A 23252-nucleotide genomic window follows, 5' to 3' on the forward strand; every position below is an offset into this window, starting at 1 on the left:
ATATGTCATTGACAAGGTTACATGAACCAAAATCCTGGATGTCTATGTGACTTGAAAGTGTAATTTTACAAAAATAGAGATAAACATCACTGCCTTGCCTCTCTGCCTCCTGTGCCTCAGTGTTTGTGAGGCCTGGTTTATTTTATCCTCTGACTCTGTTTGTCCAGCTGTGATGGATTAAGGTCTCCTGGCTCCTTTATGCCATATAATAGTTGTGCATTTTCATTCCTTTGGAACCCCCACTGTCATTAGGAAGAAGTGGCTGAGTACCTCATGCTTCTTTTTCCTATTGTTTATCAGAATTGGCAAAAAAAAAAATAGGTAATAGGCCATAGGGGCAGATTGTAGGTATATGGATGGGAATGGGCAGTGGGGAAAGGGTAAGTGTATAACAAGAGACTGGACTGGTACATATTGCTATAGGAACACAAGTACTACAATCTACTAGATTGATTTTTTTCCCATTCTAATGCTATAGAAATATAAATTTAATTCATCTTTCTCATCAGAGAGGGAATGGCATCAATTTTTGAAGTATTGGATTGTTTTTAAGATATAATTAGTGTTTTCATGATTAAGTTGCTTTTGCTCTTAGCTTTTTTTGTGTGTGTGAGACATTCATTTTGCTATCCAAGAAAACCAACTTCAATGTTAAGCAAAACTCATGTTGAAGTATGAATAGTCTGTCCCCTTAACCAAGTAAGCACGTGAATATATGGAAAGTTTTTAAATTACAATTTCTATACCTAAAATAGAAACCACAAACCTATTCTACAGAATTCAAGTTTTAACCTGTACAAAGCTCATAGGTCTGGAGAGTCTCATGTCAGCAAAGTTAAGGGCAGCATGACTTTCTTCTCAGCCTCTTATGGAACCAATAATTTCACTGTTTGTCCCTAACCCATGAATAGCTTCTTCAACAGAAGTTGCATAAAACTGTGATCTGAGGGTAAGAAAAGAGGGAATTTGACTACAGAAAGTCCAGAATGATGTTACACCATTTTTATTTAATCCTCAACAGGTTACACAGTCTGTAAGTGATACATCTGAGACAGTAATGAACATATTCTAATTCTGAATCCTCCTAAATCTTTTTCTTCTATACCAGAGACATTAGACTTCTCATTTGCAAAGGTACTTCAGAAGCCTAGAACCAGGTCAGAAGTCAAATTGGGCAAAATTACAGAGAAAGCTATGGACCCCTTATCAAGTAACTCTGCTTTTTCTGGTGTACATATTCAATTTTTTTCTTTATTTTTTTTTAAAGACTTATTTACGATTTGAAAGAGAAAGGGAAATCTTCAGTCCACTGATTCACTCCTCAGATGGCTGCTATGGCCAGGGCTGGGCCAGGCTGAAGCAGGCTGAAGCCAGGAGCCAGGAACTTCATCCAAATCTCCCTCGTTGGTGGCAGGGGCCCAAAGAGTTGGGCCGTCTTCTGCTGCTTTTACCAGATCATTAAGAGGGAGCTGGATTGAGAGTGGATCAGCTTTACCCACTATGCCTCAATGCTAGCCCCAGTTTCTTCTTCTTTTAAAGATTTATTTATTTATTTGAAAGAGTTTCACAGAGAGAGAGAGAGAGAGGTCTTCCATCTGCTGGTTCACTCCCCAATTGGCCGCAACAGCCGGAGCTGTGCCGATCTGAAGCCAGGAGCCAGGAGCTTCTTCTAGGTCTCCCACGTGGGTGCAGGGGCCCAAGAACTTGAGCCATCTTCTACTGCTTTCCCAAGCCATAGCAGAGAGCCAGATTGAAAGTGGAGCAGATGGGTCACCCACATGGAATGCCAGCGCTTCGGGCCAGAGCGTTAACCCGTGGCACCACAGTGCCGGCCCCACCAATTTCTTCTTTTTAATATAAGCGTTCTGAAAGCTGGTGTTGTGACATAGTGGATAAAGCTGCCAGCTGTGGCTGCCATCCCATATGGGCACTTGTTCGAGACTTGGCTACCCCACTTTGAATTGCAGCTCCCTGCTAATGCACCAGGGAAAGGAGAGGAACATGGCCCAAGTGCTTGGGCCCCTGCACCAAAGTGGGAGACCCGGAAGAACTCTGGGCTCCTGGCTTTGGCCTGGCCCAGCCCTGGCCCTTGCATCCATTTGGGGAGTGACCCAGCAGATGGAAGATTGATCTCTCTCCCACCCCTCTCTGTAACTCTGCCTTTCAAATAAAACTAAATCTTTAAAAAAAAAAAAAGTGGTTTTAAATGTATATTTCTTGCTGAACATTTTATTGTAGAAACTTATTAAAGTGCCCTTGTAAAGAATTAGTGCTATAATTTATTTTTACTAATACTCATTTCTATTTTTAGTTAATATCAGCAATGCATACTCAGTAACGTATTCCTCTATTTTGAAGTATGCTAAAAAGAAAAAGTACGGAACTCTTCATCAGTTTATCATTTCATTTGCAGCAATTGCACAGGAACAGTATCCAGTTTACTGATGGATATGAAGTAAAAGAAGATATTGGAGTTGGATCGTACTCTGTTTGTAAGAGATGTATACATAAAGCCACAAACATGGAGTTTGCAGTGAAGGTAAATGTTTTTTACATTTAAAATACAACTCTCACAGTTCTTACTCATGCATGTAAGTACCAGTTGAGAACTACACTCTTTGTTGTTGTTGTTGTGTTAAACCTTTTGTTATGAAAAGTCAGTGTAAATTTAAATATCTGACTAGGGATCTTCAGAGATCTAGAAGGATGGATCCCCCTTCTAGCCTAAAAATGAAGTAGCCATATACCCAGTATGCCTCACATAATATCTTTTTTTAAAAAAGATTTACTTATTTGAAAAGCAGAGTTACAGAGAGGCAGAGGGAGAGAGAGAAAGAGGTCTTCCATCCACGGGTTCACTCCCTAAATGACAACAGCCAGAGCTGCATCGATCCGAAGCCAGGAGCCTGGAGCTTCCTCCAGGCCTCCCACACAAGTGCAGGGGCCCAAGCACTTGAGCTATCCTCCACTGCCTTCCTTGGCTGTTGGAGGGAGTACGGTCAGAAGAGGAGCAGCCTGAATTTGAACTGGCGCCCATATAGGATGCCAGCACTGCAGGTGGCAGCTTTACCCACTATACCACAGTGCCAACCCCATAATTTCTTTTTTATTTGACCAGTCAGAGAGACAGAGAAAGACAGTGTTCCCAGCTGCTGGTTTATTCCCCAAATGCTGACCATTGCTGGAGATGAGCCAGGAACTCAATCTAGGCCTCCCAAATGGGGGCCAGAGACCCAACCACTGGAGCCATCATGTATTGCCTCCCACAGTGTACATCAGAAAGAAGCCAAAATTGGGAGCAGTGCCGGCACTTGAACTCAGGCACTTAGCCCCTGACATGATTTTCTTTTTCATATGATTTTTAATAATACCCCTTTTATACTTGAAAGTGCCCATTTTCTGGTCAGGGTGTCAGAAAATTTCTAAAACTGTATAACAAATTGTGTATGTTTATATTTTTTGACAAAAAGTTCATACCTTCATATCTAAAAGGCTCTGTGAACCAATACGAGAATTAAAACCACTGTCATAAAATTTATCACTATTAGCTGTTTCAGTTTCATCAGGTATCTCATGAAAATGTCTGTTTTGAGATACCTGGTGAAATTAAAAGAGCCAAAAACCAAGACACCTAGCTCTGTGAAAAAGTTTGAATTTAGACCATTAGCTATAAGTGAACAAATAGTATATTCAAGTCTCTGCCTTTTAAATTCTTAAGGTAGTAACCTCTGCTTTCCCATCTCAAGCAATTCAAATCATGTCTGTAGATTTCAACTTACCTGGAACCTTAGAACTAGTTCATAAATATGGGTAGCTCATGTTTAGTTAGTGAGAGAGTGACATTCATTGTTATTATTCTAAACTTGGATGTAATTACTTTAGAAAGTCTTCATTGTCCATAAGGCTTTCTGCCCCATACAATGATGAATCATAGAAATACACTTAAGTTTCTCTGCTCTTATTCTTTTCTCCAGATTACATAGAAATTTCCAAATTGCTTACATGAAAGGAGAGAAGAGGAATAATGTACTTGGTGGGCAAGTTTTATTATGTGCTTTTTCCATAAACATGTTGAAAAAGCAGCAACGTCTTAGGCCCCCTTTGGATTACAGAAACCAGAAGCAGTATTCCCAAAGCCTTCAGAATACCTCCAAGCTATTTGTAGATTCTTGTGATTTAAATTAGATTCATAAAACCAATCCCAACACAACTGGATTCTATTGAAATTATTACAAATGTGGACCCCACAAGCATAAATCATGAAGATAATGTATTCTGAGCCTCAGATTAGCAGATCAGAAAATGTTGCCAAAAATAGCACCTCCCTGAGTGTTCTTGTTTTCAAAAGCTTAGTCCCAGATCATCTCTCTTGAATTAGCTTATTCCATATGCAACTCATAATCATCCATTTGCCAAATTCCACACTGTCATTTGCAGTTGATTACAGTGGACACCTGTGTTTGTCTTCCTTGTTCTCCAAATACAGAACTGTTTTACAACTAAATCCATTTCAGATAAATGATTGGGTTCGTAGTGAGAGTTGTAAGCTCTTTTTCTAGGTTGCTAGAGTGTTTGGGTATTTAATTCACACATTAATTTTTAAGCTGTTTTACAATTGAGTATGCAAAGATCACAGAATTTGTTTCAGACGACCCTTTGAATTGCAAGTAAAACTCGTCTTCTTAAAAATGTCATGTTACTTTAACAAAACAAAACATCGAGCAATATTTTTAAGAAGCAGCTGACATAAAGGGATTAAAAAGCTACACTAGTGATTTAAAGGGTTTTATTACAATAATTAAACTTAATTCTAGCCAAGGAAAATTCTAGGTGTGGTTTTTCTGCTAAGTTTTCTGCCTAGCTTCAAAAATAAGTTCTACTTAGCTATTAATTTTTATAAATAGCTTACAACTAATGGGATATTCCATTACAGCATTTATATGATTTATATGAAGCAAAGCTAATTCAATAAGCAGATGCTGGTGATGGTGTTATATAAACAAAAAGCTCTTAATTATCTGTATTGATAGCAAAAAGAAATTGACTAAATTCCCAGATGTTTATGACATTCAAGGATGGAGGAAAAGATATGTTAACTGCGTTGCTGATACCTTCTCTTGAAGCTTTTGAGTCTTTAGTCAAGTTTTAAACTTATTCCAAACTTACGTTGTAGAGACCTGGTAGGAATATAACCTCATAGGTTAGAATTCACAGCTTTCCATCTATAAGACTGGCTTTCTTTCTTTCTTTCTTTTTATTTATTTACTTACTTACTTATTTGAAAGGTAGTGTTACAGAGAGAGGAGAGATAGATCTTCTATCCAGTGGTTCGTTCCCCAAATGGCTGCGGCTGGACCCAAATACTCTGGGCATCTTCCACTATTTTCCTAGGTACATTATTAGCAGGGAAATGGATCAGAAGTGAAGCAGCCAGAATTCGAACCTTCGTTCATGAGATGCTGGCATTCCAGGTGGTGGCTTAACCCGTTGTACCACACCAGCCCCCCACAACTAATTTTTTTTTAACATTTATTTATTTATTTAAAAGGCAGAGTTACATAGAGAAGAAGAAGCAGAGAGATAGAGAGGTCTTTCATCCGCTGATCCACTCCCCAGATGGCCACAATGGCCGGCACTGGGCTGATCCAAAGCCAAGAGCCCGGAGCTTCTTCCGGATCTCCCATGTGATTGCAGGGCACAAGGACTTGGGCCGTCTTCCACTACTCTTCCAGGCCATAGCAGAGAGCTGGATCAGAAGTGGAGCAGCTGGCCGGCGCACCGGGTTCTAGTCCCGGTCAGGGTGCCGGATTCTATGCCGGTTGCCCCTCTTCCAGGCCAGCTCTCTGCTGTGGCCCAGGAGTGCAGTGGAGGATGGCCCAAGTGCTTGGGCCCTGCACCCTCATGGGAGACCAGGAGAAGCACCTGGCTCCTGGCTTCGGAGCAGCGCGGTGTGCCGGCCACAGCGGCCATTGGAGGGTGAACCAACGGCAAAGGAAGGCCTTTCTCTCTGTCTCTCTCTCTCTCACTGTCCACTCTGCCTGTCAAAAAAGAAAAAAAAAAAAAAATGGAGCAGCCAGAACTCGAACTGGTGCCCACATGGGATGCCGGCAGTGCAGGCGGCATCTTTACCCACTACACCATAGCACCAGCCCCCCCACAACTGACTTTTTAATGACATAGTCTGGCCAGGTAGCTGAGTAAAACTGATTGATAAATGGCTCATACTTTCAGTATTTGTATAAGGTAATACCTCAGGTCCATAGCTATTTTAAGGTTGACAACCATATAGTTCATGGTGTTTTGTAACCAATATTTACCTTTTAGATTATTGATAAAAGCAAGAGAGATCCAACTGAGGAAATTGAAATTCTTCTCCGTTATGGACAGCACCCAAACATTATTACTCTAAAGGATGTAAGTAGATCTTTCATGGGGATCTTTTGAGTAAGTTGTCTCAAAATTTGGAATATTCCCAAATATCATTTGGTAGAACTTAATGTAGTAAGTTTAGTACCATTTATAAAGGAAATATATAATTTTTCTACTTCTGCTTTAAAAAGTAATTCTGCTGTTGCTTTTAGCATCAGCATTTACTTAGACATATGGTACAACGTTCAGTATTAATATTACTGTTGATATTCAGTACTAAATAGTCTTACTCTTCCCATGTTCCCCAAGCTATCTTCACTTTACTTCCTGAAAGATCTAACTCCCTGCCTGCAGATGATACTCCTGGCCCTCAGCCCCTTGCCTACTTTGGTGGTTTTCACACTTCCTCACACACCACGTTCTCTAGCCATGCTCTTGTGTGTACAGTTTTCTGAGTATGCTTCACTTTCTCATGCTGCTCTTTGAGGGTATGGTTCCCTTAGTGATTGGACACACCATTTCCCTTCCTTGCCTGGCTGAATAGCACACATCTAAGACTTTACTAAGTTACCACTTCTTCCAAGAGGCCTGCCCTGCCTGTTGCTACCCCCAGGACTAGTGAGGTATCCTTTTCCAGGGCTGTCTTGTTATCCTACTACCTATGTCTCCTGTGGCTTTTATTATTACAACAGAGTCTTGGCAAAGGACATGAACTCCCCAACTAGTATTAAGTCCTCTCTTTTTTAAACTTTTTTTTTTTAAGATTTATTTTATTTATTTGAAAGACTGAGTTACCGAGAAAGATAGAGACAGAGAGAGAGGTCTTCCATCCACTGGTTCCCTCCCCAGATGGCCGCAATGGCCGGAGCTTCGCCGATCCGAAGCCAGGAGGCAGGAGCTTTTTCCTGGTCTCCCATGCGGGTGCAGGGGCCCAAGGACTTGGGCCATCATCTACTGCTTTCCCAGGCAGAAAGCTGGATCGGAAGAGGAGCAGCCAGGACTTGAACCAGCGCCCATATGGGATGCCGGCGCTTCAAGCCAGGGCTTTAACCTGCTGCACCATAGCGCCAGCCCCAAGTCCTCTCTTATTGATAGAGTTCACATAGGCTCAAAGACCATATCTAGTTGTTATCAACACTCCAGTTTCCTCAGTTTAATTTATCACTGTTCATTGTTAGATGAAGAATGCTAACTTAGTCACATTAAATTATGAAGCAAACATAAGTGTCTCTTTAATTAACATACTCTCTAAGAATCCAACAGAAAATTAAAAATGAACCGTAGCCTTACTTTGGAAACTGCATAGGTTGTCACTTTTGATTTTTGTATTTTTTTTCCATCATAGTTCCTTCCTTCATTTCAAATTCTGGTCTCTAAAGTTACCCTCAAACTTTTATTACAGTATCTACAACATTTTACTTTTAATTACATATATGTTTCTCTCTACTAAAATTAAAAATTTGAGGACAGATCCTTTGTTTTCTGCATATTTGGGACCCCAGCACATATATAGTACCTGATACCTCTTAAGAAACTAAATAAAGGTTTCCAGTAACACTATGGTGATTGGCACTTATTTATTTAATTGAAAATCAGAGATAGAGAGAGGGCAAGACACGGAGAGATCTTCCATCCACTGGTTCACTCCTCCAAGTTGTTGCATTGGCCAGTTCTGAGCCTGTCTGAAGCCAAGAGCCTGGAACTACATCCAGGTCTCCCATGTGGGTGGCAGGGACTGAAACACTGGAGGAGCAATCTAATGCTGCTTTTCCCAGGCCATTAGCAGGGAGCTAGATCAGACAACGAACTGGTGCCCCGCTCCTATGGGATGCCTGGTTCCCAGGCCATGGCTTTACCTACTATGCCACAACACTGGCCCCAGAACTGAATAATACAGTGGTTATTTCAATTAAGCATTGCCTGGAGTACAAGTCCAAAATGCCACCTAGCTTTATGTCTCTACATTAGAGGTTCACTGATACACCTCTGTATGTTTGGATGGAATTCTTCTTGCTACTTAACCTTCTCCTTAATTCTTGGTTTAATCACAACCAGAATAACTGATTAGTTCTGTGTATATCAATACAGAAGTTCTGTCATTGCAGAAATTCCAGGAAATCACAAGAGTGTTACCTCTACGCTTGTCTCTGTCATTATCCGTAGATAGTAAGAGATCGAGAAGGGAACAAACCCTAAGAGCAGAAGTTCAGGACCCCTTCATTGATGTACAGTGCCCATTGTTACTTGGATTGCCATGAGTTAGGTTTCACAGAAGGAAATTACAGGTTATTTTTCTGACAATCCCATCAATTCCTCATTTAATATTCTTAGGTGTATAAAATTGTTTACAAATGTTATATCATCCATTAATTGTGGCAAGTAAAATTTATCTTGAATGTTTTAATTTCCACTTAATATGCTAACCTTTCTTTTAGGTACACATAAAGCTTCAAATAATGTATTACATTGTGATGTCAAATTTTATAGGTATATGATGATGGAAAATATGTGTATGTAGTAACAGAACTTATGAAAGGAGGTGAATTACTGGATAAAATTCTTAGACAGAAATTTTTCTCTGAACGAGAAGCCAGTGCTGTCCTGTTTACCATAACCAAAACCGTCGAATATCTTCATGCACAAGGGGTAAGTCTTCCTAACAGCTTATGTGTGTGTGTATGTCTGCATAAATAAATGCACATACCTTTTTCTTGAGCTAAAATTATACATGTAGTTATTTGTGCGTGATTAGCTTAATCAATCTACGGGTTGTCCTCTGCATAAACTTCTCCCAGTGAGCTTTAAATGTTACTTGGAAGTCCTAGCTTATTTATGTAGCATAAGAATTTAATTCTTATGCTTTCCAAGAAAAAGTGCATGAGATATTCTGACCTGGAAAACATAACACAGTTTCTGCTAGGCTGTTCTCTACCCTTGAAAACCAGGCCCACTTGAGGTTAGAAGCAGAACCAGGGAATCCTGGTTTATATTCTCATGTAAAAGGATAACACTGTGGCACATGATAGACTAAATATTGCTAAATGAGTAACTAACATGTAGATAGATATTAATACCATTTGCATTTCTCCTTAACTTGATTACTCAGACAAAGAGGAAGTAAGTAAATATTACTCTTTTCCTCCTCTCCCCAGATATATATTAGAGTTAGCTTATGTTATCAGCATTTTGTAATGTTGGGATAATTTAAAGCTCAGCAGTCATCATTTCAAGTGAATTGCTGGACAATTTGTGAATAAAGAATTTTGAGTAATAGAAATGCATTGTTAATACAGTTCTTTCATTTGTATTTCAATTAGGTGGTTCACAGAGACTTGAAACCTAGCAACATTCTTTATGTGGATGAATCTGGTAATCCAGAATCTATTCGAATTTGTGATTTTGGCTTTGCAAAACAGCTGAGAGCAGAAAATGGTCTTCTCATGACTCCCTGTTATACTGCAAATTTTGTTGCACCAGAGGTAATCGTGTGAGAGTTTTCTTACAATATTTCAATATCTTTTAAAACTTGTTTGTTGGGGCTGGCACTGTGGTGTAGAAGGTTAAGCCTCCTGTGGTACCTGCATCCTAAAAGATACAGAAAAAAAACCTTGTTTGTTGTGTTTAATATAGAACAGTTAGTAATTCTTTAACTGAAGGCTTATTGAACAAATAATCAGGAGAAAAATCTGAATTCCTTGACAATATATTATAAAAGCCCTTGTATCTCTCTAGTATTCCTTAGGTGAAGTTCTGACCACTCCTTGCCTATCACAGGAGCTGTTCTGCCCTCTTGCTTCTGCCCTTTGAATGTCCTCTACTCTCCCACACCTCCTTCCTTTAGCTGCTGAAGTCTTAACTTAAAGGTCCCATGAGAGTGGACTAGCTAGCTTCTAGCCTTCCCTTTCAAAGTGGGCATTTGGCACATGGATTAAGATGCCACTTTGGATGCTTGCATCTCATATCAGAGTGCCTGGGTTCAGATCCTGGCTCCACTCCAATTCTAGCTTCCTGCTAATGAGTACCATAGGAAGGCAGCAGGTGATCTCTCTGTGTCAGTCTCTCTTTCTCTGTGCCTCTTTTTCCTGTTTCTCTACCTTTTAAGTAAGTAAATAAGTTAAAAAAATTTTTTTTGACAGGCAGAGTGGACAGTGAGACAGAGAGAGACAGAGAGAAAGGCCTTCCTTTTCCGTTGGTTCACCCCTCAATGGCCACTGCAGCCGGTGCACCGCGCTGATCCGAAGCCAGGAGCCAGGTGCTTCTCCTGGTCTTCCATGCGGGTGCAGGGCCCAAGGACTTGGGCCATCCTCCACTGCACTCCCGGGCCACAGCAGAGAGCTGGCCTGGAAGAGGGGCAACCGGGACAGAATCCGGCACCCTGACCGGGACTAGAACCCAGGGTGCCGGTGCCGCAGGCGGTGGATTAGCCTAGTGAGCTGCGGCACCAGCCAAGTTAAAAACTTTTTTAAAAGAATAAATATGGGATAGGCATTTGGTACAGTGGTTAAGTTACCACTTGAGATGTCTGTATCCCATATCAGAGTCCTTCGGTTCAAGTCTAAGCTTCCAATCCAACTTCCTGCTAGTATGCACCCTGGAGGGCAGCAGGTGATGGCTCAAATACTTGGGTCTCGGAGACCCATGTGGAGTTCTGGGCTCCTGGCTTTAGCCTGACCCAGCCCCAGCTTTTATGGACATTTGGAGAGTAAAACATCAGATGGGAGTTTTCTGTATGCCTTTCAAATAAATAAAAAAATAATAATTTTTAAATGGCTTCCTCATCTTTATGCCTATGGTACTTCAGACACACTTTTGTTACAAAAATATTATTTTGTACTATACCATCTGTATTACGTTAGTGTGATTTTTAAAATTTTATTTGTTTGAGAAAGGTTCAATCCCCAAAGCCGCCTCCATCTTCCAGGGTCTGCATCAGAAGAAAGCTGGAGCCCGGCATGCAAGCTTTTCACCTGGCATCTTAAAAAACAACAATGGGGTTTCATAATACTACATTTTTGCTTCTTCTAGGTTTTAAAGCGACAAGGCTATGATGCTGCTTGTGATATATGGAGTCTTGGTGTCCTCCTCTATACAATGCTTACTGGGTAAGTGTATGCCATGTGTTAAAAGCATTTCTTCTTGGCCGGCGCCGTAGCTTAACAGGCTAATCCTCCGCCTTGCAGCGCCGGCACACCGGGTTCTAGTCCCGGTTGGGGCGCCGGATTCTATCCCGGTTGCCCCTCTTCCAGGCCAGCTCTCTGCTATGGCCCGGGAAGGCAGTGGAGGATGGCCCAAGTCCTTGGGCCCTGCAACCCATGGGAGACCAGGAGAAGCACCTGGCTCCTGCCTTTGGATCAGCAAGACCCGCTGGCCGCAGCAGCCATTGGAGGGTGAACCAACGGCAAAAAGGAAGACCTTTCTCTCTGTCTCTCTCTCTCACTATCCACTCTGCCTGTCAAAAAAAAAAAAAAAAAAATCCAGATGGCTATTTTTAATCCTCATGTTGTAATATCTTTCTTTCCATGTTTTTTCAAGCTAACTAATGTGTACTTTCCTGCAGTAGTACTACATTTATATCTTTATCATTACTGATTTTTTTATGATATAATATATTAATGTCTTGAGGTCTTAAATTGATTTTTCCATACCTCTTTTTTACTTTTTTTATGTCGTAAGTGTACATGGGACTGGTACTGTGGTGTTGTGGGTTAAGCTGCTGTCTGAAGCGCCAGCATCCCATATGGGCTCTTTCTTTTATAATGTTTTATATCATAAAATATTTATATTATATATATGAAATCTAATATTTTATAACCCTATCCCTTTATCTGGTGCTTTATGGATCTTTATTTTAATGAGATATTTTTTGCTTTGGTAGATTTCAGTAAAGTGTTACATTGACTGAGTACAGATTACTTTTGGACAGTGTAAATAAATGTAAAGATCAGCAACCAAAAAACAAGTTTTATTCATTATAATTTTGGTTTTATTATAAATTAGCTACACTCCATTTGCAAATGGTCCTGATGACACACCAGAGGAAATATTGGCACGAATAGGTAGCGGAAAATTCTCACTCAGTGGTGGTTACTGGAATTCCGTTTCAGACACAGCAAAGGTAAGCATGACTTCCTTACAAGTCTCTGAGAGAGTAACTTTTCATGAGCCATAGTGGGAAAAATGCTATCAGCTCAAAACTTATGTATAATTTGAACTCAAAAATGGATCAGTTCTTTCATTACCCAGAAGACATTAGTTTTGCCTTATTATCTACACATCTAAAGCTCTTTCTTACAGACACAAACATGATGAATAGTAATGGTGATAGTCTTCATGATTTGTCTGCCTACTGTGTGCCTCACTCCGCACTTTATCTGCATTACCTCATGTAACCCTCATGACCACCTTGTAGAAGATATGGTAGCATCCCCATTTCATAGAAGGAAGCTAAGGCCCTGAATTTTAGTGGAAACTTGTCCATGGTTACATACCAGGTATGTGTTGAGTGCCTCAAACTACGTATCTGACTCCAAAACCTTCCTTCCCCAAAATAAATACATCATTTTCTATTTTGTATTCATATTATGAAGGAAGAGGTCTCGCCTTTTTCACAGTAAGCAGTGCCATGAGTTGATAGCATTTACCTGAAATCGATTTGAAAAGTCCTTCTCACAGAAAAAACTCTGCCATTTCCTAATCAGCCCTGACTTGCTTTCCCGTTCTGCTCCGTTTTCACCTTATTTATAGAACTTTCTTGTTTGAAAAGACTACAATTTTCCACTTCAAAATAAGAAACACATAGAGGAGATAAGAAACCTATGAGGTGCTTCAAAAAGTTTGTGGAAAGGTGGAAGTAAGAGGTAAATTTACTTTGGTACAAAAAGTTTTGAAATCCATGCATACATGATGTCTTCAAAAACTTTATGTAAATGCTTATTACGAAGAGCCTATGCATACATTTTAGAACTTTTACACCAAAGCAAACGTATCTTTTAATTACATTTTCCATGAAATTTTTGAAATGCTCTCATGCTAGTAAAAATGATGACTTTTTAGAGGCAGGAGCTTGAGTTGAGCTGATTCTATAAGTAAAAGGAAGACAGCAAACATTTATATAGATTCTTTTGGCATCGTGTGTGGAAACTCAGTTAACAAATGTAATGTCTGTAAATACTGGGTTTTATAGCTGTATTTACAGTGAAATGTTGGCTTTGTCTTTTTCTCACAATAAAATTCCGTAAACCAGATAATCATTTCTCTGGGTACTTGTTTCTTTTGGTAATGCCATTATTTAATACCTACAATATGTTTAATAAATGAAGGCCCCAGAGATAAAGTATGTGATGAAGATAGAATTCCTGATCTCAGGGAGCTCACAGTCTAGGTGGGAGAAAACCAGAACCTGCACAGTATAGTATCCCATGTACTATTTTTTTAAGGATATGCACAGCATAGCACCATTCTTTTTTTTTTTTTAAAGATTTATTTATTAATCTGAAAGTCAGAGTTATACAGAGAGAAGAGAGGCAGAGAGAGAGAGAGAGAGAGAGAGAGAGAGAAGTCTTCCATCCGATGATTCACTCCCCTAATGGCCACAATGGCTGGAGCTGCACCGATCTGAAGCCAGGAGCCAGGAGCTTCCTCCGGGTCTCCCACATGGGTGCAGGGGCCCAAGGACTTGGGCCACCTTCTACTGCTTTTCCAGACCATAGCAGGGAGCTGGATTGGAAGTGGAGCAGCTGGGACTTGAACCAGTGCCTGCAAGGTGTCCGGCGCGTAACAAATCTTCCCAGGCAAACGAATCAATTAATTCACAGGCTTTTATTGGGGTTCTGCTCCCGGGCGAGGTTCCCCGGTCCCAACAGAGCAGGGGCCAGGGAAGTCGTGCGTCAGAGATTGGAAGAGCTCTTTTTATAGATTCAGGGCATGGGGGTTAAAGGTTGAGGTGGTCTGATCCTCATTGGTTGACCTTTAGGCACCTGCAGGGACCTTGACAAGGATTTTTCTTCCCTGGAAGTACAGGTAGGAACTCTCCATTCCCGGAAGTGTAGGCCTTCCCTCCCTGCGGATCCCAAAGCTACCAGTGCCCATATGGGATACCGGCACTGCAGGCCAGGGTGTTAACCCACTGTGCCACGGCGCCAGCAGCTCCCATGTACTATTAACAGTAGAACAGTTTCTGTACTAAAGAAGTTCACAGATGATGCTCAGTCAGAAGGATTTCAGGGAAAACTTTGTAGAAGCAGTGACGTAGTTTGCCATGTACACTTGAGGAGGAGAAAGATGTTGTCTGTCCCAAGCTGAAAAAGTAGCACATACATATAGATGACGATAGTATGAGAATAGCAGAATGCCTGCAGGAGGGGCATTTGATATGACTAGTGCAGAGTGCGTGGACAAAGGTACTTGATGAACCCAGATTGTGGAAATCCTTGTGGCTTGAGCTCAGGATTGTAGGCTTTCTCTGAGTATTGTGGAACTGCTTTAAAACTGTGTAGCAGTGCAGTTATCAGATTTTTTCTATTTAAAGATCACCCCATAAAGCAGTAATTCTTCCGTGGTACACAGTTTGAGTCTTGGCTACTCCACTTCCAGTCCAGCTCCTTACTAATGTGCCTGAAAACCAGCAGACCGTAGTTCAAGTGCTTGAGTTTCTGCCACCACATGGGAGACTCAGATGGCGTCCTTGCCTGCTGGCTTCAGCCTGGCCCGCCCCAGCTGTTGTGGCCGCTTGGAGAGTGAGCCAGCGACAGACAGAGATCGAAGATATTCACATTTTCCCTCTCTTTCTCTTTCTCTCTATCACTCTGGCTTTCGAATAAATAAAATCTTTAGAAAAGAAAGAAAATCCAAGGAGAAATAGAGCCAGAGTACATAAAGACAGAGAAAATATGGCCCTTTGTTATACATAAAAATTACTGTTACTGAGAGAGCCAAAAACAGAGACCTGAGTGGTTTTTTCTCCCCAGGTTGTCATGTTTATCAAATTGTTTTGAGCTGAAGAGGCTGCCCTCAAGAAAACATGGGGTCATCACGGCTAAGGAAGAGTGTTTACTAGCATCAAGCGCCATAGAAATAGGAGGGGGGAGAAAAGGTTGAAGCTTCATTTGTTCTTATTCTCCCCCAATAGGACCTGGTGTCAAAGATGCTTCACGTAGACCCTCATCAGAGACTGACTGCTGCTCTCGTGCTCAGACATCCTTGGATCGTCCACTGGGACCAACTGCCGCAATACCAACTGAACAGACAGGATGCGCCACATCTAGTAAAGGTGCGTGGCACCGTTCGGTCACCGCCTCCAGGAGGGGCAGGCCACCTGAAACTCCAGAAAGCCCTCTCGGTGCCCCAGCAGCCTTTCCCTTTCAGCCTCTTCCTAGCTGCAGTGTGAAAGGCGAGGTATGCCAAAAAGTCAACAATAAAACTTGGTCAAGAGTGACTTGTGAATTTCTGGCAGCCTCCATAAAAGGAGACTGCCAGGACGAGTAACTCATGGATTTCCCAACTTAAAGAGCATATCTTTCTGCCTCTCATGTCAAAGAATTTCTTAAGAAAAAAAAAAGTATGTGTCCTGAGAAAAGTGAGAACTGCTTGTTAGGAGTCCATGCCTGTCCTCTCTGATAAGAATCTCAACCTCCCACATTGGCGGGGTCAGTTAAAGTGAAGAATGTGACTGAGATGATTTTGCATATGAAAAATTACCTGAAAACCGCCTTCGTTTCCCATTTTCGTAGGTGTGCCTCTGCGATGTCATTTGTGTTGTTGCCTTTCTTTCCTTTTTCAGGGTGCCATGGCAGCTACGTACTCTGCTTTAAACCGTAATCAGTCACCAGTCTTGGAACCGGTAGGCCGCTCCACTCTTGCTCAGCGGAGAGGTATTAAAAAAATCACCTCAACAGCCCTGTGAAGTGACCTCAGTGAGAGATTTGGTACCATGGTGTAAGCTGATAGCACAAGTTCTGGCGACAGGTAGCACATATCCGAGAGACACCTGCAAGCACACACTGTCCCAGCTGGTACCCATAATGCTGCTGCCCCTGCTGCTGCTCCTGCTTTCGTCTCTTCTCGCTTTAAATGATCGTTAGCAAGTTAGATTTTCCTGGAGCTCCGGATGAAATGAAAATGGAAACGTGATGAAGATATATTCACTGAATCAATGAGAAAAATAATGAACATATGAATACCACCTAAAATACACTGAATAAAGTACTCTACACCATATAGCATTATTTTTATAGGAGATATTTCATGTCCCTTAAATATTCTTTGTTAGTTATAGGGATGGACAGTTTATGTTAAGCACTTAGCTTAAACAATCCGTTTATATTAGCACTGTATCCCTTGTGCCATCCAACATTTTGTATGTTTTTGTAAACAGTTCATACACAGTACATTTCTGTACTGCTTTCTTTAATGTACACATGCCTTGTTTAACTTGGAATCTATTATTATTAACCAATTGACTATTAAATTTGGTTAAATAGTTCACCTGGATTAGCAGTATTGTTGGACAGCCCTAAAAAATGGCCAGATTGTGAAACAGCTGTTGAATGTAATACTTTCAAAATGTACATATCTTTCCCCATGTCTGTTTCACTGGTTTGTTCGTTTGTTTGTTTCTTAAAGTCAGGTGCTCTGTCAGACTAACCTAGAGAGCTGTTATGGTAGAGAAAGTTATCATACATGTGTGGCATGAAATCAAGAGTACATCTATGAAGTAAGCCCATATACTTTGCAACTCCTTTGGGTTCTTTTTTCCTTAATTAAAGAAGTAGTCCTTGTACTTTTAATCCTGTATCCATACTTAGTATTTGGCATATTATTTGAGATTTTGCCAATATACATAAAAAGCCTTTAATAGTCATCGTAAAGAGATTGGTGAAGAAAAATTTAGCCACAGGTAATTGAAGTCCTAATGGATATTTCATGTTTAAATAGATATTCTATATTAAACACTAATTTGATTGTAATAAAGGCCACAGGCCTCTCTATGAAATTGGATTTAAACTTTCTTAATCTAGGGAATAAAACTTTCTTGAGCAAACAGTATCTGTTCGAACCTGAACTCCTGACTAAGGTAGTCTGAGTGAACATTCAGTGTTTTCTGAATTCCTCCTGATGACTTCTAGCCATATCTTACTTTCTTTGACTTCAGAAAAGCTCCGTTTCGTAATGGCCACTGGGCCTGCTTAGATGGCAGTATTGGTTACATTCATCTAATCTGGTAGTTTCCACAGTTTTATCTAATGAAAGAAAGAAACTTTTGTGCCCATTATTACCTGTGTCTTTGCCAATCTACCTAGCATACATCAATATGTAATGTAAAAGATATATGAGCAAGGAAAGAGTAATTTAAATTACCTAATCAAGAACGTGCCCGAACAGATCTTTCTTAGTCACATACTAAAGCATTTACATCAGAAGTCTTTTTTTTTTTTCCAGCCAGAAGCTTTAAATCTTCCCAAAGCCGAAGGAGAGTGGTGCATCTAAATGTCTTGAAAGCAAGTTGTCATTCTTAAATTTCTCCAATGCAATTGAACAGAAAGGGGGACATCTATAACATTCCTCTTGCCCAAGTAACACAAATGATTATTGCATAAAAATCTAACTTACCTTCTAAATGAAAAATGTATGAGAAGAGAGAAATCAGAAGATGTAGGTGGAAGCTTTTTTTTCTCCCTCCTCTATTCAGTGTTTCAAACCATGGTCATCCCAAATTCTTGGCACTCTTTAAATGTTAAAGTAATGCTGAGCAGAAAAAAATACCTAGTTTCAGGTTGTTGACACTAAAGCTATTCCATAATTGCTTAGGTGTGTTGTCCATAATAGGATTAGAAGTCAACACCATAAATATTTTTTATTTATAAGGCAGATTAGAGGAAGAGAGAGAGAGAGGAAGATTTTCCACCTACTGGTTCACTTCCCAAATGGCTGCAGTGGCCAGGACTGGGCCAGGCTGAAGCCGGGAGTTTCTCCTAGGTCTCCTACGTAGGTCCAGGGGCCCAAAGACTTGGGCCGTTCTCCACTGCTTTCCCAGGTGCATTTGCAGGGAGCTGGATTGAAAGTGGAGCAGCCGGGACTCAAACCAGAGCTCATATGGGATGCCAGCATTTCAGGCGGCAGCTTAACCTGCCATGCCACCACACTGGCCCCAACACCCTAAATCTTAATAAGTTATCTGGCCCAACTTGGTCATACTGCATGTAAAGAGCCTGAGACCCAAATTAAAGACTAGAATCCTTCTCATTCAGCATTTTTTTTTTTTAAACTCCTCATAAAACCGTGCTACCTTTGCCTGACCAGTAACTGAGGTCAAGGACTATGAATTTCTTGGGGCAGTCCGCTGGTGGTACAGAGTACCCAGTTTCTTTCTTTCAGAATTAAATGCCTTCTTTGTCTAGTCAAGCTGCCAGTTTTATTGGATAAAAGTAATGGTTCACAGAGCTGAAAACTTTGCACCTGGAAAGCAAGTTTATGAGTGTAATTTGTTTTTTTCATCTGTGGTTCTGATGTTCTCCGTGCTTTTGATTTGCAGTGGACTGACCTGGCCAGCATTGTGCTGGAAATGTAGGGCTTGTGTCAGGTTAACTTTTCCATTGATTTCTCAAAGTCTAACTCTTTGTGACACTGGGTTGTGGTATTGAGGCACCTGATGGCTTTTGCCAGTCACCAGTTAGTGCTGCCAGTTCCATTGAGCTGCTCCCAGGAGGTGTCCAGTCTTAAAGATACTTCACTGTGAAAGAGGGAACTAAACTATCAGGTCTCTTTTACAAACATCCTCTTAGTTTATAATCCAGAATAATATCCAAAATGATAGATTGCATTTAACATTGCCAGGCATATATTGGGAAAAGTGCAAGTTACACTACTGTGTGTTTTCTGTTTTCCCTTTGGAGTGATGATGTTAAATTAAGGTAAGTTTTTTTTTTTTTTTTGGTATTTTTTTAATCATTTCAGCTCCTTCTAGTTTATAATGATGTCTACTAAATACTGTAGGCCCTTGACCTCAACCAATTTGATATGAATGCATTTACTCACAAGCAACCCTGAAAGTCCAAAAACATAATGAATTTGACAAAGCATGAAGTTAAGATGCCATGAGAATAATGCATGGGAAGAGTCACTTTTGAGTGTCTAGGGTAGATTTCCCAGATTTCACATGCAGTGTGATTCAAAGAGCAAGTTTGAGTCAACCCAGTCCCCATCAACTTTTAAGAAGTGGCTGCTACTAGGGCCTGGGGAGGTGGGACTGTCCAATTAACTATGTCCTGCACCCTCAGCCCAGGAAAGATTTAAATAGAGGATTGGTAGGTGTAAAGGCTTCAAAAGAAGGCAGTGTGTTTGGTAGGAAAGCCCAGTCTGGAGTGAAAGCAAAAAAGCCTTCAAGATTTGGGGACCTTGCTCACTTTGGCAGCACATATACTAAAATTGGAAGTATTTGGTGGCCTTGCTACACATGTGCGCAATCACCAAGGGAGGCCAGCAGTACACATCTCAACATGGCTTTGATCCTCTCTATTTCCTGGCCTTTATCATTGGCCTAAAATTTTCAGCTAGATTTACTGTATTTTTAGTAGAGAAAATTCTGTCTTTCGGTATTGAGCATTTGAAATTAATGAAGCTATGTTGGACAGATAGCTCAGGAGCATAAAGGATTAGAAAAGGTCTGTTTTCTGTGGTTGACAAACATGGATTCCATGGCTGACCTTGGTGCTTAAAGCTAGAGGTTCCAATCTAGTCCTAGAGTTCTGTCCCTCTAAAAGGCCCAAGTCCGTGTGACTTAACTTTAAACTGGACATATACTTTGAGCCCTGTTGAATTCACAGATAAGTCCACTGCTTTCGGTATTATTGCTTCAATTAATGAAAAGGGTCCTCTTTTCAAGCCCAGGTTGTTTCCCCGAGTGACCATTGGTGGAGACCAGGTAATGAAGGAATGAATTCACTTTCTTGGGACTGTGGTATTCTACAGAGCCACATTTAACCACTTTTTTCAGTGAAGAATCTACAGAACGATAATACCCAAACGTGGATGGCCAAGACGAATTTTTGCCTACAGTGTACTTTATGTATTTTTGACACTGCTGTATTCTTTGTGATCCAGTGACTGTGGTTCCAATGTGACTAAGTGTCCTCAAAGAATTCTAGTAACTAACTCAATTTTCTTAAGCCTAGTGTTACTGTCAGTCTCACATTTACCACTTTGATTCCAGTCTTTCAACTGTTTGTAACAGGGCGTAGCAAAGGTTGGGATGAGAGCCTACTTCCTACCTCCTAAGGCACTTTCCTTATTATTTTGCCATATAACCTTGAAATGCATGATAAGCTGTTTAAATGTTCATGACTTCTCCCAGAGCAATTAGCAAAGCCTATGACATTTTGAATAGAGATTAGTGGAAAGGGAAATTGAAGAGATTTAAGTTCCAGAGGTGAACACCTCTTTAGAGCACATACGATGCGAGTACAGTATATGTAAATGTATATGAGAAGAGAGTTGCTGTAATAGTCCTAAGTAGATTAGTTCAATATCTAATGGAAGTGAACATCTTTACTCCTATTATCACTATTGTACTGAATGAACTGTATACTGAGTTTTTCAGACAAGGATTTAAAATAGAACTTCTAAATACAAGCAAGGGCATAAGGATAAAGAATTCGGTTTGTGTTTCTGTAAGTGTGGTTTACCATATAAAGCTTTTGTTTTTTTAATTTAAAAAAAAGGCTTCAAGTATTGCCATTCATTAGCATCCTTAATGATTGTGGGGGTGAGTTTTTTTTAACTCCTAAAATAGACATATACTTTATTTTCTCTTGTCCTAAACAAAAAGGAAGGCATATACCTAAGGGATGTAATTATTTTGCAGTTTTGGCCATGGGTGGGAATGGGCGGGGTCTACAGTTTTTAAAAAAGAAAAAAATCACAAATATTTTTCTACTATTATATATGATCTTACTTTATACTAGTTTCTCTCAAGTAAGGCATGCCAGAAGCCCAAGTTACCGTATCATGAGTTCTTATGTATTGTACCTTTTATTGGTGGTTAAATCGTATCAGATGCTTGGCACTGCTGCCATAATTATGAAATGCTTGTAAAGGATCAAATATCACTGAATAGTTTAAATTGTTTTACTTAAAAGTCTAATCTGGGAAATTTGCAAATCATATTATTAATGTGTATTCTAAGCTTTCTCAGATGTATCCATGAATAATCTTGGAACAATATTGCTTGTATTCCTGTCATAGAACAGGTTTTGTAATCTTTAAAAGAAATGAAAATTTATATAATAAAGTTTGAAATAAATGCATGTATGTCACTTTTATCACATCATTTCCATTATATGCTTATCCCTCTATAATAAGAGATTCTGTCCAAAGTATATTTATGAAATTGGATTGATCAAATTTAAAAAAATATTTCCAAGGTAAGAAGTGCAAAGTTTTCCTGTGCATAATCTTGGTATGCTCAAAGGGTTTGTCAAATCAGACTCACATAAATAGTAGATCTTTCCTAATATCAAATTGATGAATGATTCAAAGGATAATCACCATGCAGAAATGAAATTTTCTTTTTCTTGGAGATGTCTAAAACTGCCCTTTAAAAAAAATTTTGATTTATTAGGAGGGCAGAATTACAGAGAAAGAAAGGCAGAGACAGAGAAATCTGCCATCTGCTGGTTCATTTCCCAGGGCTGATCTGAAGCCAGGAGCCAGGAGTTTCCTTCAGGTCTCCCATGTGGATGCAGGGGTCCAAGCACTTGGGCCATCCTCCACTGCTTTCCCAGGTGCGTTAGCAAGGAGCTGGAGCAGCCCAGACATGAACGGGCATCCATATGGGATGCCAGTGCCATAGGCCCCAGCTTTACCCACTATGCCACAGTGCTGGCCTCATTTTAATTCCCTCTTACAGTGTATTTTTTATTTAGAATTAAAAGGCAAATTCCTTCTGAGCACTGTATGTGGAGACCTTGATCAAACAAAGGGAGTCATTTGCAACATTGCCTTTTTTTTGACAGGCAGAGTGGACAGAGAGAGAGAGACAGAGAAAGGTCTTCCTTTGCCATTGGTTCACTCTCCAATGGCCGCCGCGGCCGGCGCATCATGCTGATCCCAAGGCAGGAGCCAGGCGCTTCTCCTGGTCTCCCATGCGGGTGCAGGGCCCAAGCACTTGGGCTATCCTCCACTGCACTCCTGGGCCATAGCAGAGAGCTGGCCTGGAAGAGGGGCAACCGGAACAGAATCTTGTGCCCCGACTGGGACTAGAACCCGTTGTGCCGGTGCCGCAAGGCGGAGGATTAGCCTGTTGAGCCACGGCGCCGGCAACATTGCCTTTTATTTATTTGTTAGCTAGCAGTTTGAAACAGAGTTCTTTCATTTGCTGGTTCATTCCCCAATGGCCACAACAGCCAGGGCCAGGACAAGGCTAAGCCAGGAACCTGGAACTCCATCTGGGTCTCCCACATGGATGCAGGGTCCCAAGCACTGTACCATCTGCTGCCTTCCCATGCATAGTAGTGGGTGCTGAATTGGAAGCATAGCAGCCATGACTAGAACCAAACATTAGCTTTTTATACTTTGTTGTTTATATGACTTAAGTGATGAGCCCCTAGTCTCTAGCCAGCCATGCAGAAAATCCAGATTCTTGTATAATAAGCCAGCTATAAAGGCCAAGTACTTCTTACTTAAAGCACTTCAGAGAACAGCTTTTCATTTTCTTTCCTCTAATAAATATATTTTGAATATTTAAAAGGAAAACTGATTCTTGGTACAGAGGGAATGGGTTATCTAGGCCTGAAGTTAGCTCGCTCTTGCCCAGTTGATGTCTTTTAGTATCATGAAATACCGCAGAGTGCCTTAAGCAGTGATGTTTATATCCTTATATCCTCACTGTT

General features: G+C 40.6%; 1 protein-coding gene across 3 annotated transcripts in view; it reads left to right on the forward strand.

Moving 5' to 3' along the window:
* Window positions 1–20588, forward strand: part of RPS6KA3 (ribosomal protein S6 kinase A3) — a 112069-nt gene extending 91481 nt beyond the window's left edge. For all 3 annotated transcript variants that reach the window (XM_062182943.1, XM_062182941.1, XM_062182942.1), the window contains 8 exons: window positions 2414–2539; window positions 6325–6414; window positions 8857–9015; window positions 9687–9848; window positions 11395–11471; window positions 12367–12484; window positions 15497–15637; window positions 16148–20588. In XM_062182943.1, the coding sequence (XP_062038927.1) occupies window positions 2414–2539; window positions 6325–6414; window positions 8857–9015; window positions 9687–9848; window positions 11395–11471; window positions 12367–12484; window positions 15497–15637; window positions 16148–16270 (996 nt within the window). In that variant the 3' untranslated portion in view covers window positions 16271–20588. The remainder of the gene's footprint in view (window positions 1–2413; window positions 2540–6324; window positions 6415–8856; window positions 9016–9686; window positions 9849–11394; window positions 11472–12366; window positions 12485–15496; window positions 15638–16147) is intronic.
* Window positions 20589–23252: the final 2664 nt, after the last annotated feature.

Source organism: Lepus europaeus, chromosome X (genome assembly GCF_033115175.1).
Source record: "Lepus europaeus isolate LE1 chromosome X, mLepTim1.pri, whole genome shotgun sequence".
NCBI lineage: Eukaryota > Metazoa > Chordata > Mammalia > Lagomorpha > Leporidae > Lepus > Lepus europaeus.